Source organism: Crotalus tigris, unplaced genomic scaffold (genome assembly GCF_016545835.1).
Source record: "Crotalus tigris isolate CLP2741 ecotype Arizona unplaced genomic scaffold, ASM1654583v1 scf7180000017775.1145084777:2100578, whole genome shotgun sequence".
Classification (NCBI taxonomy): domain Eukaryota; kingdom Metazoa; phylum Chordata; class Lepidosauria; order Squamata; family Viperidae; genus Crotalus; species Crotalus tigris.
In genome coordinates, this window is record NW_024096626.1 from 1,345,593 (window position 1) to 1,362,867 (window position 17,275).

Consider the following 17,275-nt stretch of genomic DNA (forward strand, 5'->3'; position numbering starts at 1 on the left):
ATACATTATTATTTGTTAAATAAATACCTACATTGCTGGAGTTTAACACACAAATGGAAATCAGGTGCTTAGAATGCAATGTTTCTAGTATTTCTTAAGTTCTCAAAAAGCAGGATTTTAACAATTTCCCTTTCAATTTTAGATTTTCTGAGTCACAATGTTATATCAGTTATTGTCAATAACTACCCTAACATTTATTTCAAAGGTGGCTACAAGTAAAAATGCCCTTCTGCAAAACCTGGCACGACTGGACCTAGCTATTGCTTAAGTGTACTTATATCCCCTTAAAAAGTCATATTTTTCATAACAGGTTTGTAAATAGTTTCCATTAAGTAGCAGACCAGATCACCAGATTGCTTCCTTTGCATCCCTCACAAGTGTCTGGAACGGGCCCAGATTTCCAAAGACAAACAAACTCACTTGGGATTCCAGGAACAAAGTTTTATTGAAAGAAAGGTTTTGCAAAGGCTGGTGGTCTTAAACTCACACAGGAGATTAAGCCACACACACAATTTTTAAAACCATATATTTATACCCTCTCATGAAGCTGATTCCCCCACCATTGCACTCACCAGCCCACCTGCTCAACCCGATCAACTAATCCAAAGCTCCTAAACAGAATATATTTCAGTTCATCCCCTCCCGTATACGTTAACGATGACCTTTTGCTGACATTAGCCCTAACTTTATTTTTATATTTCCTCCTGCTTGTGGTTATATCTAACTTCCTACAGAACCTACATATTTCAAAGTAATTATCCTGCATGTGTCAAAGCCCCTACTCCTAAAAGCTGAAGTTACTCCATTTTGCCATTATTAAACTTACTCCTTAAATTTCAGCTGATCTTATTGAATGTCTTCATATGATACTGCCAATGTGTTACTGTTGTGAGTCTGTGCCAGCCAGCTGGGTCCAGGGAATCAGAGGAGGAAGAGGGGTTTGTAGAGCCATCAGAGTCGGAGGGAGGCTCTGATGAGTTACAAGACTCACAATCTGATGAAGAGCCTGGCCCCTCCAATCTTGCTCAGGATGAGACACAGCTGTGTGGGAAAGATGAGTCACTCTTGAGGGCTCACAGCTGGAAGTCATTAGAGACGCTCATAAACGAAGGCAGTTAACTAGAGCAGGTCAGAGGGAGACAATATGGCAACTCCAAGGGAGGAGAAGGCATTGAGAAGCTTTTTCTTTTACTTTTTCTTAAGTAATCAGCTCCATTAAATGTATACACAACATTAAGACAGTATTTTTAACTAGTTTGATCAAGACAGCATGTTTATAAAACATACATACCAAAGCCGCTATAACAGAACTGAACTCGTATCATGGTATAGGACAATATATATACTATTTACTAGATCAGCAAGGTCAGGCTTCACCAAGCAAGCAACTAAATCCATATAGTCAACACGTGTTCAAACTTCACCAGGGTACCCAGTGTATTTTTTAAGGGAATTGCCCATTTTCTAAGAAATGTAAATGTCCCCAATTTCTGCTCTGCAACTTCATTGAGGTGGGAACTTGCTCCTAGAAGGGTGAGCAAAGAACACTGGAAGTGCCATCCAAGGAATGAATATTATCAGTTGCAGCTGAGTAAGTAGGCAGGCATTATCTATTGGATATATACAGAGGTGGATGATCACCACAATGATAATGACAACAGCATAATTTCATATGGCTAGGAGAAAGCAATAGAACATCGTTCCACCAGAGATACGATCAGCCCCACCTTGTTGGTTTCCGAAAGGCCCTGAAGATACAGTTTTGTCAGTGGGCCTAGGGACCACAAATAGAGATGAAGCTGACCAAATTGTTGGTTTGATTGTATTGCTGCTGTCGTGTGTGTGTGTGTGTGTGTGTGTGTGTGTGTGTGTGTGTTGTTTTATGTTGTGGATTTTGAATGTAGTAAGCCTCCTGAAGTTACCTGTGTGTCAATTGAGAAGCCATATAAATTTGTTTAATAAATAAATACTTGGATCAATTTTGAAGTGTGTTGCACATCAGATTTAGCGCACAAAGTAGAAATTATTCCAAAATGACTGAACAGAATGCATGAAAAAACTGGTAGTTTTTTTGTGATTCAAGAATTTAATTTTTTTTCAGAATTAGTCACTTGAAGTCTGTAGGAAAAAAGGCAAGGCAAAATATGTTAAGTGATGCTTTTATCTGGCAAGTATCCAATATTTCCTTGTATAAAAATATACATTAACATATCTGATCATCATCATATCTATCAAATCTCTGGAAGGATGTAAAATGAAATCCAAATTATCAATTCTGATAAAGAGACCTATGTTGTAAAAATTGAGTGATCATGTGCTTGAATAAACGGAGAAAGGAAATATATGGAAAAACCCACTAATTGGTGCAGTATTATACTTTTAAAGGAAGCCAATAATTTAGTAAAAAAAACAACCATACAGTACAATGCCAACTTCAACTTTATTTATGGAAAACTTGCTGCAGTATTTTCTTTACATCAAAAGGAATTGGATTTCTGTATAAAAAACTCAAAAATAATAAATAATGTTTCTCAAAAAAAGTGTTTTCCATGTCCCTCCAACCTACTCTTTATTAACAAATAATCAAAACATAACATCTGTAACATCTTTGAAGATTAAGAATGTTACACTAAAATAAACATTGAATCCTACATTAAAATAATTAATCATTGAGTCTCTTTATAATTAAAAATAATAGCTGTAACCCAAGTAAAAAAATGTCTGGAATAATATAAACTGTTTTTCTTACTCCAACCTGTAGTGTATAAAACACATCAAAAAAGAGTAAAAAAAGCACGACGTTCAAGTTAAAATTATAATTCACATATCTATAAATTGCCATTCAATATTCAAAAACAGTGTTTCAAACTTAGGATCAGATGTTTAAAAAAACTCAAACATTAAATGCTTTACCTTAATACAGTTAAATGACTCTTACGCTGGTTTATAGCTTAACTGCTCCAATAAGCAAGCTAAGGAAAAGAGTCAAATTGGAAAATACTCTCCTCAAATCACCATTCTGAAATCATGTTTGCATCCACGTGTACATCCACATACACAGAAAAACAAATTCTGGTTTGCTTTACCATGATGATATTCATTTTTTACCTTTTTTAACATAATAGATATTACTTTTACAGTGTGTGCCCTTTGAGACAAGCAATATTGCTTTCTTATGTGGCTTTGGATTTATGCTAAAAGGGTAAACAAGGAAATGATATTTCTACCGAGATAAGGTAGGAAAAGAAATTATGTCTTGAACTTGGCGGGTGAACAAATGTTCTGAGGCAAGAACAGAATATTGAATGGGGAACTGAAACAATCATCCCAACATTCTTTATTTTACCTCAGAACTTTTTACTCTGTTCTAGAGAAATGCCCTTTTTTCAGTGATACTTTATACAGGAGTAATGTTTGCATACTGGTCATTTGTGTGCAAATTATATTAGAAACAAACTATAGTGGAACATAGGATGCACACAATATGTCACTGCTTCATTAGGAGATTAATAATATCCAAACTGATCCATTGACCTGACTTAGTATCTTCAGAAAAAAAACAATACAGTTGAAGTCAAGCACCACTATTCTATATAATTTTGTTTTTCCAATGAAGCAAAAGACAAATACAGAGTACTACAGTTAAGTATGAACAGAAAGGTATGTCATTATATATTAATCACACATTTCAAAATAGCATCAATTAATATTCTATTGTAGTAAAGATTGTCTCTGCACTTTGAAAGTTAGAACCTTATTTTGACAAAGCAACCTAAGAATAACCTGAAGGCACCTTTTAATAATACATTAGTGTTGCCTGCACTATCCACCAGATGTCACTATTTCTAAGGATGTTCTTCAAAATGTTTAAAGTAAATGTACAAATGATTACCATTTTAAAAAAGGTTGGCCAACATGATTCTTTTAAATTATGGAAATTAAATTTATCCCAAGTCAATATATCCTGATTGAGGGCTGTAAATAGTGTGTACAACCTAAAACAACCTTTGTCATATATTTATCTACATTTTTCTATTGCACATCCATTTCTTTGGTTTTGTTATACATACCTTAAACTATTTTTTTGGAGGGGGGGGAATACTGCTAATTAACTGCAAAATGTTCTCCTTACAAATATCTTGCACCTAGAACCCTGGTCAAGTTTTAGTTGACTTTTCAGAATAGAAACTAAAAAGATAGATTGTCAAGTTATTCACAGTGCAATCAGTGTAAGTAAAAATATTGCTCTGTTTCAAATGGAGGAAATTTGCTTCATATTAAAAATAACACCATGAAGATAATTTTTTACTCTTTTCCAAGAGATAAACTGATACCCAAAGGAATTCAAATAGACATTTGGACATTTAATAGATTATAAGAATTCCAAATTAACAATTTAATGTGGATTTTAGATTCATAAAAATCTCTACAATATTTGAGCATCCCAAACTACATATAGGTTTCTGACCATGTGGTACGCATCAAATACATGCAGTTTACTCTCTATTATAAACCCTCTTCAATAATAGCACTGAATATATTAATTTCAGTAATAAACAAAATCCCTCAATTTTCTTTCTCATATATTAACCAACTGCAAACCAATCTCTTTTCAATATTATTTCAACATTTATTTCTTTTCTCCAACTCTTACCTTCATTTCAACTTCAATTATACCTTCTATAGTTCCATTTGCTTGAATGACTTTAATTTAACATTTTGAACGTATTTCTCTTCAATGTATAAAAATAATTTAATTTGCAAAATTATAAAGAAATACTTGAAAATAGGCAGTCAAATCAATTCTGCTATCAAATAGTCTACTAATTCTTATTATAAACTGAGTTTGAATAGCATATCAAAATTTACACCCCCTTTATTTTAACATTAAAGCAGAAAAACTTCATTTCTTACTGCCTTTGAAAACAAACTTCTCTGACAATCACAACTAGAGAAAAAAACATCAAGACATAGCATAAAGAAAAGCCTGCAAATATTGCAATTTGTCTATGCTACTACATGCAAAATATATCAATCTATAGAACTGCCCTTATGGGAACAAATTATTCTTTGTTAAAGGCATTTTGCTAAGGGTACTGGATCTGGCATGTTATTTAAAATTAAGCAATGCACGTCTTCCCTGAGTATTCTTTGGCCCCTTTTTAACTTGGAATCCAAACTCCACGAAGAGCTTCTTCAAGTTTTTCTCTGTATACTGCATAGCGTCTTTTTAAGGTTTGTAGTTGCTCATCTTCTTCTTTGTCCAGAATACGCAGGAAATTCTGTAGTTCAGGAAGGCTAAAGGCTTCCCACTGCAAAAATAAAATTGTGGATTTATCCATAGTATCTAAGAACATTTGACAATTTGGTTTGTAATTTTCATTTTATTGTGCTACTCAAGTAAAAATCAATAAATTTATTTTCCCTCAGGATCCACTATGCCAAAATACAGAAATACATAAACCTACAGATAAAACTGTCCATGATTAAATCCATGATTTCTCACAAATTTCAAAAACATGCAAAAAAAGAGTACAACCCCATGCTTGAAATTTTTTAGTTCCGAAGCAGGAACTATATTGAATTTTTATTTTTTGTAATCCACCCACAGTCAGAGATTGAGTGGGTGGCCATAAATTAGATAGATAGATAGATAGATAGATAGATAGATAGATAGATAGATAGATAGATAGATAGATAGATAGATAGATAGATGATAGGTAGGTAGGTAGGCAGGCAGGCAGGCAGGCAAGTAGGCAGACAGACAGACAGACAGATATGGATGGATGGATGGATGGATGGACGGACAGACAGATTTTTATTGAATGTTAAGGGAAAAAACCACTTTACTAACAATAAAAATAGCTGAGTAAAAGAATCAATTGGCCAGAGAGATGGGGGATTCTTTTGGCAGACATTTTCATCTGTTAGGAATACTTTAGATCAGATTCTTGTACCAAGCATGGCATGACACTGAATCAAAATATTCTTTCTAATGTAAGATTCTATAAAACTCTTATAATCTGCATTATACAAATAGTCCTCAACTTAAACAGTTCTTTTAGTGACCTTTCAGATTAGAAAGGCACTGAAAAAAATGAGTTATGACGGTTTTTCATACTTATGATTGTTGCAACATCCCCATGGTCACGTGATCAAAATTCTGATGCTTAACAACTGACTCATATTTATGATGGTTGCAGTATCCAAGGATCATGTGATCACCTTTTGCAAACATCTGACAAGCAAAGTCAATGGGGAAACCAGATTCACTTAACAACTGTGTCATTAATTTAACAACTGCAGTGATTCGCTTAACGACTGTGGCAGGAAAATCGTAGGAATAAATTTCACTTAACAAATTTCTCACTATGCAACAAAAATCTGGGGCTCAATTGTGATCAAAAGTTGATAACTACCTGTAGTTTAATTGGCTACTTGCTTGCTTTTCTCTATAAACATGAGTACATTCAATAGGTTTGAACTGGAAATTGTAAACCATTAATTATAAATCCTGGCAATGAACTAGGTGATTTCCAAGTACACAACACAAGTATAACTTACCAAAACCTCTCCAGATTCATGCTCACGCAAAACAAAGCTAAGCGTATCTGTTCTTGGGCCGGCCACCAATCGCAAATAGAGAGGGTGTTCTGTTTCCAAGAGCTTGCACGTATAAACTGCAAATAAGATTACAAAAGAATACACACTCAGAATTTCTGTGATCATCAGAACCACAGCTATATCAGCACACAAACAGGAATCTCAGAATTCAAGTATTACTACACTATGTAAATGGAGAACAATGAGCAACAAAGAATAATGAATTGTGCACTAGAACCATTATAATCGTTGGTGATGAATATTCTATCTTTCTACAGTATTCCATTGCTCTCTTTATTATAGTTTCTGAAAGTCCGTAGTCCCACAATACGCTTAATGAACAGTTCTAAGTAAATAAACACTTTACATTCAGAAAACTCAAGAAATATTTTCTAAAAATTATGTGCAATACTGGAAATAAAAAGAATAAAACACAAGATTTATTGTGAAATTTATTGTAAAAAAGAAAAAAGGAGAGATCAAGATTCCTATTTCCTTAGCCTTTTCTTCTCTATACTTCATTGTTTCTCTTTAACAAGGTTAACACATGCTGAAGGCGAAAGAAATCCAAGAGACTGATGCAAAACTAACAGAATATCAAGATAGCCTTGAAAAAGAAATTCAACAGCAATTAAATAAATATCAGCTTAGCCTTGGAAGAGAGCACAAGATGAAAAACAAATTCAAGGCCAACTTGGGGAGTTGATTTCTGGTTGTCGCTGGGTGAAGACCTTGGGGAGGGATTATCCACTCCCCGGGTCTGGAATTTCTTTGCTGGCAAGCCCATTTGGGCTAAAAATCACCCTGGAGGAATGGCTACTGAAGGGTGAATATTTGGGGAATGGGAGCCAGCAGTAGCTGGCTCTCTGAACCCAAAGCAGCCCCTGGAACCAGCAGAAGAAAGGTGGATCACATTTATGCGAGTCGCCATTAACAGCTGATCGTTGGGAACAGAAAACAGCTGATTTTGACAGCAAGCAGCCGGTCCGGTGAGACTCTTTTCTGCTCTTTGTTGAAATGGGACTTTTAATGGAAGTACCTTTCTTTAATGAAAAGCTGGAAGCTTCCCCCCCCCCCGCATAGGCGACGCTTTAAGCAACTCCATTGCTAAGGAAGAAACTTAATTGGGGTTATTTTAAATTTGGCCTCTGGCTGGAGAAATCTAAAAAATTAAAGAGGATTTAGTTGGAAAGCTAACCTAATTATTTTTTCTTTGCTATAACTTTTAAAACTCCATTTTTACTCTGAACTTTCCTTTTTCAAAAAAAAAAAATCCCTTGGGAAAGAAGAATCAGTGCTTCCCTGGTGGTTACAAGGTACCTTTCCCCCCCCCCTTCCCTTTGTTTCTTGTGGATTCAATAGAAACTTGGCTGAATGCCCAGACATTCTTATCTTTGTTTAGAGGTTACTGTGAGAGACTGTTCAGCTCTCTATCTGACGGCCTGGTTAGCTGTATATTTCCCATAACAAAGGAAAATACAAGGGAAGAAGGAAAATCCTGTCTTTGCTTTTTCTGGAATTAAAGTTTGATTTGATTATAATTTGGATTTTACTCACTTTTTCTGACAACTTTTAGTTTTATTTTTTATTTTTACTTTTGGCTGTTTATTTGAAGACTCCTACCTCTTTTTCTGAGAGCTGGTTTTTTTTTATCTCCCCTTTTTACAGATTGACTTATTTTTGGCGTGTTTTTGTTTTTGTTTTTCTTTTTTCTTCCTTGTCTAAAAAAAAAGAAAAAAAATTCTACTCTATTTTTTTCCTCTTTTTTGCCTATTTTTGTTCCCTTTGTGGACGGTTTTTGAGAGTTCTTCTTTTTTAATTACTTCTATTCCCCCAAAGGATTTGGGTTTTTCTTCTTTTTTATATCATGCTTGGCCTTGTCTCCTGGTAATAGGAGGGCCTTGGATTATAAGTGGCCATCAGGCTATCTAGTGGATTATAATTAGCTATCGGGCTTTTTGGTGGATTACAAATAAATACAATAATTAGAAGATGAGTTCTTCAAACTTAGCCAAAGGGGTGATGAAGGGTTCCTCAGCCCCCGCTTCTACTTCGGTGAGTCCAGCTATTCAGAAATCAATTACCACTTTTATACAACAAGACCCTCAATTGACTGACACTCAAGCAATCCTCCAGGCAATTTCTGCTCATTCTAAAAATATTGCTGATTTGAAAAAAGATTTGGAAAAAACTCATGAAGAATTGAAAATCAATCTTCTTAAAATGAATCAAAAAATGGAAAATTTTCAACAGGCGATGCTAGATACTCAAAATAGAATGCAAAAAATAGAAGGCAGTAGTGGTTGATCAGAAAATTGAAGCGTTACAAGAGGAAAATCAGAGATTGGTGCAAGCGAATGTGGGATTAGAGGACAGTTTGGCCGTGATGGAGATGGATAATGCTTCACACTTTCTAAGATTTCAAAATATTGCAGAAGAGAAAGATGAGAACTTGTTGGAGTTGATAAGTGAATTATTAGCGGAATTGCTTGGAATGGAAAAGGATTTAATGAAAAAAGAAATAGATCAGGTTTTTAGAATGAATTTGAGCTATGCGAGAAGAAGTAGAGTTCCCAGGGAGGTTCATGTAAGATTTCTTAAAAGATTTATACGGGATGAGATCTTGAGAGGAACAAGCGATCAACCACTGAAATATAAAGATAAAGAACTTGTAGTTCTTAAACAGATTCCAAAAACATTAAGAAAAGCCCGAAGAGAACACCAATTTTTAACGAGGAAACTTTTTAATAGAGTGAACTTTAGATGGCTGGTCCCAGAGGGATTATTAATCTTCTGGGACTTGAAAAGATATAGGATACTCCATTTCAAGCTGAGGAGTTTTTTAACAACCACAGAGCCTTTTTAGAAAAAGGTGATGCTGAATCCAAGAAAACAGAAGAGACGATGGGTGCAGAAGAACCAAAACAATCGGAGGAGGGAGAATCAAAAAAGACGCAAACAGAGGAAGATGTAAAAGACCAAAAGATCAGAGACAGATCACTTCTCCTAGAAGACTGAGATTTAGATATAACTGAAACTATGGAAGAGATTGGCATTTTTTCAATAAACATAAATGGTCTTAACTGCCCATCAAAAAGGAGTAAAATATTTAACAGACTACAAAAATTGAAAATGGATATAATCTGTCTTCAGGAGACACATATCAAAAGACAGCATTCAAAAATTTTAGAACAACCAAACATAGGCAAACATTATTTTTCTTTAGCACAGCAAAAGAAAAGAGGAATAGCATTTTATATAAAAGAAAAGATGAATCCAAAACAAATTTATCTTGATGAAGAAGGGCGAATACTAATGGTGGAAATTACATGGGATCAAAAACAAATTTTGATGGTCGCAATATTGTTTCTCCCAATGACAAACAAGATCAGTTTTTCCAGCAATTATATGATAAATTAGTGGAGTTAAATTATCAAAATCTTTGCATACTTGATGACTTTAATGTAATAGTTGACGCAATACGGGATTATAAAAGCTATAAACAAGGGGGAAAAAGGGGAAATACCCTACCTAAGTCTTTTTTAAAGATGAAAGATGACTTGTGTATACAAGACATATGGAGAGAAATGAATCCAGAGAAAAGACAATATACATTTTATTCAAATAGGCATAAATCCTGGTCAAGAATTGATATGATATGGACTTCATATGATTTAAAGACCATGATATGAGAGGTGGAAATTGAACTCAATATTTGGGCTGATCATAATCCAATTAAAATGACTTTGAAAGGAACTAGGAAAAAATTAAGATGGTCATTAAAGAAATCAATATTAAAAGAAAAAGAATTTTTACAATTGGCAACAAAAGAAATGGAAATCTTTTTTCAAATAAATAAAAAAGAAACTTCAATTCAAAATCTTTGGGACAATGCGAAAGCGTATTTTAGACGCTTGGCTATAACTTACCTTGCTAAAAAGAATAAAGAAAAGAGACAAACACAATTTAACTTGAAAGGACAATTTAGGAATTTAGAACTTGAGTTACAAAATGATCCACAAAAGAAGAAGCTGAAGACACAAATGGAATTAATAAAACACAAATTAAATTTATTGGAGATGGAGACAAGGGCACAACAGGTAAAATATTCAAAACACAATTTCTTTGAAAATGCTAATAAACCAGGAAGATGGCTTGCATATAGACTGAAAAAAGAAAGAGAAAAAAAATTGATAAGTAATTTGCAAGACTCAAAAGACGAAATACATTGTCATAATGACGCATTGAAAAAAATTGCTAAAACGTACTATGAGACACTTTATAAGGCGGAGGTGGTTTCCAAGGAGATAATACAGGAATACCTAAGAAAAACAAACCTTCCAAAAATACCAGAGAACGTGCAACATACGTTAGACAAGAAAATAACAATGATGGAAATTACTGAGGCTATAAAAAGACCAAAAAAAGATAAAACTCCAGGACCTGATGGTTTACCAGTGGAATTTTATGTAGCTTTACAAGATATAATAAGCTCGATACTGAAAGATCTTTGTAATGAAACTTTTTTGGGGGATGAAAATACCAAAATCATGGACAGAAGCTAACATTTCTCTGATTTCCAAAGATGATACTGATCTCACATATTAAAAATTATAGGCCAATATCACTATTAAATGTGGACTACAAAATATTTACAGCAATAATAGCGGAAAGAATGAAGAAATTGTTGAATGAATTTATTCATTCAGATCAAAATGGCTTTCTGCCTAAAAGACAGATAAAGAATAACTTAAGAATTATTTTAAATGTGTTAGAATACTATGAAAAACATCCGGGGAAATAAATGGCATTGATATTTTTGGATGCACAAAAAGCTTTTGATAATCTTAACTGGCAATTTATGTTTCATCAATTGCGAGTGATAGATTTCGGTGAAAATTTTATAAATGCAATTCAAGCAATCTACAATAAACAATCAGCAAAGATACTTATAAATGGAGACTATACAGATAATTTTGAGATTAGGAAAGGTACAAGACAGGGCATCTTAAGAAGACAGAACTCTTGGAATATTTCTTCCAACAGGCATCTTTATTAAGAGAAAATGGTTGAGGCATTCTAGACAGGACTTGGGGGCCAGGACTTGGTTCAAGGTTTTAAGGGGCTCCCAGCAACCCCACCCCACCCTACCATCCTTCCAGTGACAATCCTATGTAGAATCCTGGAATTCTACATAGAACAGACACCACTAGATAAAATATTTTTGAAAACAGATGAAAATCTGATTAAGAAACTTTATAAATTCCTGCTAAATTGGAAGATGGAAGAACAAGTGAAAGAAACAATAGTGTGGGCAAAGAATTTTGATTATTCTATAGATTTAGAAGATTGGCAAAAACTATGGGACCGAAATATTAAATTTACTAAAGCAGCTGCATATATGGGAAACTTATATAAAATGTTTTATAGATGGCACATGACACCAGTTAGATTAGAGAAAATGTTTAAAAATGTATCAAATATGTGTTGGAAATGTAAACAACAACCAGGCACTTATTACCATCTCTGGTGGATATGTCCTAATGCTAAAAAGTTTTGGTTTAAGATTCACATGTGGCTAGAAAAGATGATTAAAATACAGATAGAATTTAAACCAGAATTCTGTTTGTTAGGAATATTAGGTTTGAATTATGGAAAAGAGAATGAGTATTTAATATTGCATTTGTTGACAGCCACAAGAATAATATTTGCCCAATTTTGGAAAAATGAAAATTTACTATCTGACCAGATTATAATAACAAAAATACTCGAATGTGCAGAAATTGATAGATTGACTTTAGAAATGAAAGACAAAGAAGACACAATTTATTTTAAAACATGGGGAAATTTTTATTATTGGTTAGAAACATGTTAGAATGAGAAAAGGTTATGAAATTTAAAGAGATAATTGATAATTTGTATTTATATTCCATGATTATTTGTATGAACTTGTTCTTATTTCTTCTTTTTCTTCTTTCTCTTTGTATATTTGTGATCTTAAACAATATGGTAAATTATAGTTAATATGTAATATATTATTATTTTAAAGTTATTATAGTTAATTAATTCTAAGCATTGTTAAGTAGCGAAATGAATGAGAGCTATTGACTAATTTGTTATTTACATGATTATATTGAAAGTTATTTAATAATAGAGTAATTATTAAGATTTAATATATAAGCCCGGACTGGTAGACTTGCTGAAGCGATGTTGTTTTGTGGGATTAATCCCACTTTTGTGTTACCCCTTTCCCCTGGTCTAACCTTTTTGTATATTTCCCTTTGTCTTATCCTTTTTGACCCTATCGCTTTATTACCTTTATAAAACTCAATAAAAATATTTATAAAAATAAAAAAATAAAAAAAGAAGGCCCCAACTTGATTCTCTTTCATGTAAGGAGGAGAGAAAGTATTTGCTATGTCCTTGAACAATAAAGTGTATTTCCTGATCCGGTCTCCTTCAAAAGGCTGACAGCAATCCAGATTACTCTTAGAAAAGTCACCTCACCTTTTTTATGAGGCCACTATTCCTCCCATAGAAAAAAGCTAGCTGTCAGGCAGATTCTGCCTTTTGGCAGCTACAGATAAAATGGCTAGTCAGAATATCAGCAAATAGCCCGAGCCTGCAAAGATGAAGTGAAGAAAGCCAAGGCTCAAAATGAACTAAGGCTTGCGACCAAAGTCAAAAATAACAAAAAAAGCTTCTTTCAACATGTAAAAAAACAAGAAAAAAGTGAAGGAAATGATTGGTCCATTAGTGGGTGGAAGTGGCAAGAAGGTGACAAGCAACAGGGAGAAAGCAGAACTATTTAACTCATTTTTTGCATCTGTCTTTACACAAAGGGAAAAAACAGACCAACCTATCAAAAATAGTGCCATAAAAAAAAAAACAGAAACACAAGTTAAGATAGGCAAGAAAATGGTTAGGGAGCACCTGTCCAGCCTAGATGAGTTCAAATCGGCAGGACCAGATGGATTACACCCCAGAGTTCTCAAGGAACTGGCAGATGTAATATCGGAGCCACTGAACTATATTTTTCAAAGATCCTGGAACACAGGGGAACTACCAGAGGACTGGAAAAGAGATGATGTAGTTCCCATCCTCAAAAAAGGAAAAAAAATGGATCCAGGGAATTACAGACCTATCAGCCTGACCTCAATACCTGGGAAGATCCTGGAAAAGATAATCAAACACCGAATCAACGAACACCTAGAGGCAAACAAAGTCAGTACTAAAAGCCAACATGGGTTTGTCAAAAATAGATCATGCCAGACAAATCTTATTGCATTCTTTGACCAAGTGACAAAATTAGTGGATCAGAGGAATGCTGTGGACATAATTTACTTGGACTTCAGTAAGGCATTTGATAAAGGAGATCACAACCTACTACTTGACAAGATAGAAAAATGTGGGGTAGACAGAACCACCACCAGATGGATCCGTAGCTGGCTGACGGCCGTACTCAGCGAGTGGTCCTCAATGGAACTGCATCTATATGGAGGGAAGTGTGTAGTGGGGTGCCCCAGGGCTCTGTTCTGGGCCCAGTACTCTTCAACATCTTCATCAATGACTTGGATGAAGGGATAGATGGGGAACTCATCAAATTTGCAGACGACACCAAGCTGGCAGGAATAGCCAACACTCCAGAAGACAGGCTTCAAATACAGAAGGATCTGGACAGACTTGAACACTGGGCACTAACTAACAAAATGAAATTCAATGGTGAAAAAAGCAAGGTTCTACATTTAGGCAAGAAAAACCAAATGCACAAGTACAGCATAGGTTGCACCATGCTCAATAGTAGTAACTGTGAGAGGGACCTCGGAGTCCTAGTAGACAATCACTTAAATATGAGCCAGCAGTGTGCTGCAGCTGCCAAAAAGGCCAACACAGTGCTAGGCTGCATTAACAGAGGGATAGAATCAAGATCACGGGACGTATTAATACCACTCTTCAATGCCTTGGTAAGGCCACACTTGGAATACTGCATCCAGTTTTGGTCACCACGATGTAAAAAAGATGTTGAGACTCTAGAAAGAGTACAGAGAAGAGAAACAAAGATGATTAGGGGACTGGAGGCTAAAACATATAAGGAACGGTTGCTAGAATTGGGTATGTCTAGTTTAACGAAGAGAAGGACAAGGGGGACATGATAGCAGTATTCCAATATCTCAGGGGCTGCCATAAAGAAGAGGGAATTAAGCTATTTTCCAAAGCACCTGAAGGCAGGACAAGAAGCAACGGGTGGAAACTAATCAAGGAGAGAAGCAACCTAGAACTAAGGAGAAACTTCCTGACAGTGAGAACAATTAATCAGTGGAACAGATTGCCTCCAGAAGCAGTAAATGCTCCAACACTGGAAGTTTTTAAGAAGAGACTGGACAGCCATTTGTCTGAAATGGTGTAGGGTTTCCTGCCCGAGCAGGGGGTTGGACTAGATGACCTCCAAGGTCCCTTCCAACTTTACTATTATTATTATTATAGTACTCCACATAAATATTCCTGACAATAAACATAAAATTGCTTTGATAAAACTATCTTGCAAGATCCTTAATGGAGTTTTTTTCTTCAGCTCTTCTTCTGATAGGTCTCCCTCTTTTTCTATCAGATTCTCTGGTGTCTTGGGAACCTGTTCACAGCACCAGCCAAAGATAAAGTTACCGTAAATGCCGGCGTATAAGGCAACTTCCGCGAGCGCTGAAATCGGCGCCAAAGACGGGGGTCGTCTTATACGCCGAGTCGTCTTATACACCGGAAATACTGGTAGTTTCCGGCGTATAAGACGACGTTCTAGGAATGCAGCTTGGCTATAAAGACGAGGGTCGTCTTATACACCGGGTCGCCTTGTACGCCGGCATTTACGGTACTTGAACTTGTTTTACTGACAACATAAGCCCCAGTAACCACTTCTGAACATGTCAGAAAATATACAAGTGAGTGAGTGAAAAGTCAATATTAGTTGGACTATCAGATAGCTAGGTATTGCCAGGTTTTCCAATACAAGGAAAATGTAAACTCACTTAGAATGTAAAATGCTAATTAGCAATCAATAGCTAAATCTCATAATTCAAAAGTGCTACAAGAAAAAAAAACATGCACTCTGAAATTAGAGTTCCCAAATCATGGTTTATAAAGCTATTTATATTAGACTTCACAAACCACAATCAAGGCCATTAATCAGCCTCACAATGACGGTAGGAACTTTTGAATAGAGTACTAAGCTTATGAAAGAAACTAACAAAAGCAAACAAGCAACCCTGAAGTGAGATTTATTTGCTACAGGCTTGGAAATTGAAACCATGATTATTATGGCTACACATAAACAATGACTCAGCATGGATTAAATCAGTTATTCTGAAGAACAAGTAATATCTTTATGAAGCCAAGATAAAATTACTGACTTTATCCCAAATGTACTCTCCTTAAACTAGCAAACATTAAATTGACATCACCTAATTCGACCAAACTATTAATAGCTTTTAGAACAAGTATCAAATCAAATTTGTTCAAAATTCAATTCATTGTGACACTAATACCCCTAATTTCCTGGTTCACACAAGTATGTAAGATTCTGCATGCTGGCTGTAGAACCAAATAAAACATTAAAGTTGTTCAAAGATTCTATTCAGCTGAAATTTATCATACATATGCATGAAAGAGTTCAAAAAGGGAAATTTAATTTCTGCTATTTTAATAGTTTTTGATATTTTATTAGAAATATGATCAGTTTGTCAAATAAATTTATTTTCCAACATACAATGTCTCAGAAATAATTCTACTATGTCAAAGTCATAAAAGAACAAAATTAGCATCAAAATCTTTTTCTTTAATCAACTTACAACTCAGAAAAAATCTATTTGCATACCTTGATCTTCCTTATGACATTGTTTATAAAGTGCAAACTTGGCAGGATTATCAGCCACCAGAAACTTTTTGAGCAAGGCCTCAATAACTTCACGGACTGTGTTAGTACTGCTGATATGAAGAGTGTTCATATAGCCATTAGGCAAATAAAAAGTTGTTTCATTGCTGTTGAGATGCTTCCCTACATTCACAGAAGACTGCAGAGTGATAGGTCTGTAAAGTTCTATCTGAACTTTTATGAAACCAGTGTATATTCCGCTTGCGTTCTATAAGTAAAACATACACATGCATATAACAATGAAATCATATTCATGTGTTCTATAACAAAATGGCGAACAGATACATTTTCATGTACATGCTTTAGATGGCACAGGGGAAAAGAAATAAAAACTCAGCAAATAATCAGATTGCTATTCCCCCCAATACTTAGGTAAGTACAGATTGTTTACCAGTACAGGTAATAATGCTCAGTTAACAGTAGAAACTGGAAGTGTCAGAATTTCAATTGCAAAGCAGTGCAGTCGCATGACATTGTGCTTTACTATCATGTTGCTTAGCAATAGAAATTTTGACACTTCCAGTTGCCACTGTTAATCACCATTATTAAGCACAATGTCTTGTGACCACCATTTATGATATCCTGCTGACTTCCTTATTGACTTGCTTGTCAGAAACTGGCAGTGAAGATTGCAAATGGTGATCAAATGACTGCAGGATACTAAAAGAACATAATTGCAAGCTGGATATTGAGAACCCATGTTGTGATCACATAACTGTGGGGATCTATGATAGCTGGTTTGAGAACTGG

General features: G+C 34.8%; 1 protein-coding gene and 1 long non-coding RNA gene across 5 annotated transcripts in view; one reads left to right on the forward strand and one right to left on the reverse strand.

Annotated features, from left to right (window-relative positions):
* Positions 1-2,421: 2,421 nt before the first annotated feature.
* RASSF3 (Ras association domain family member 3) overlaps positions 2,422-17,275 on the reverse strand; it is a 43,416-nt gene continuing 28,562 nt past the window's right edge. For all 4 annotated transcript variants that reach the window (XM_039342191.1, XM_039342194.1, XM_039342192.1 and 1 more), the window contains 3 exons: positions 16,469-16,733; positions 6,565-6,680; positions 2,422-5,312 (listed from right to left, as the gene is read on the reverse strand). In XM_039342191.1, coding sequence (XP_039198125.1) covers positions 5,163-5,312; positions 6,565-6,680; positions 16,469-16,733 — 531 coding nt within the window. In that variant the 3' untranslated portion in view covers positions 2,422-5,162. The remainder of the gene's footprint in view (positions 5,313-6,564; positions 6,681-16,468; positions 16,734-17,275) is intronic.
* The window catches only part of LOC120307412, a 32,254-nt gene continuing 21,665 nt past the window's right edge, over positions 6,687-17,275 (forward strand). The window contains exon 1 of the long non-coding RNA XR_005556522.1: positions 6,687-7,592. This is a non-coding gene — a long non-coding RNA (uncharacterized LOC120307412). The remainder of the gene's footprint in view (positions 7,593-17,275) is intronic.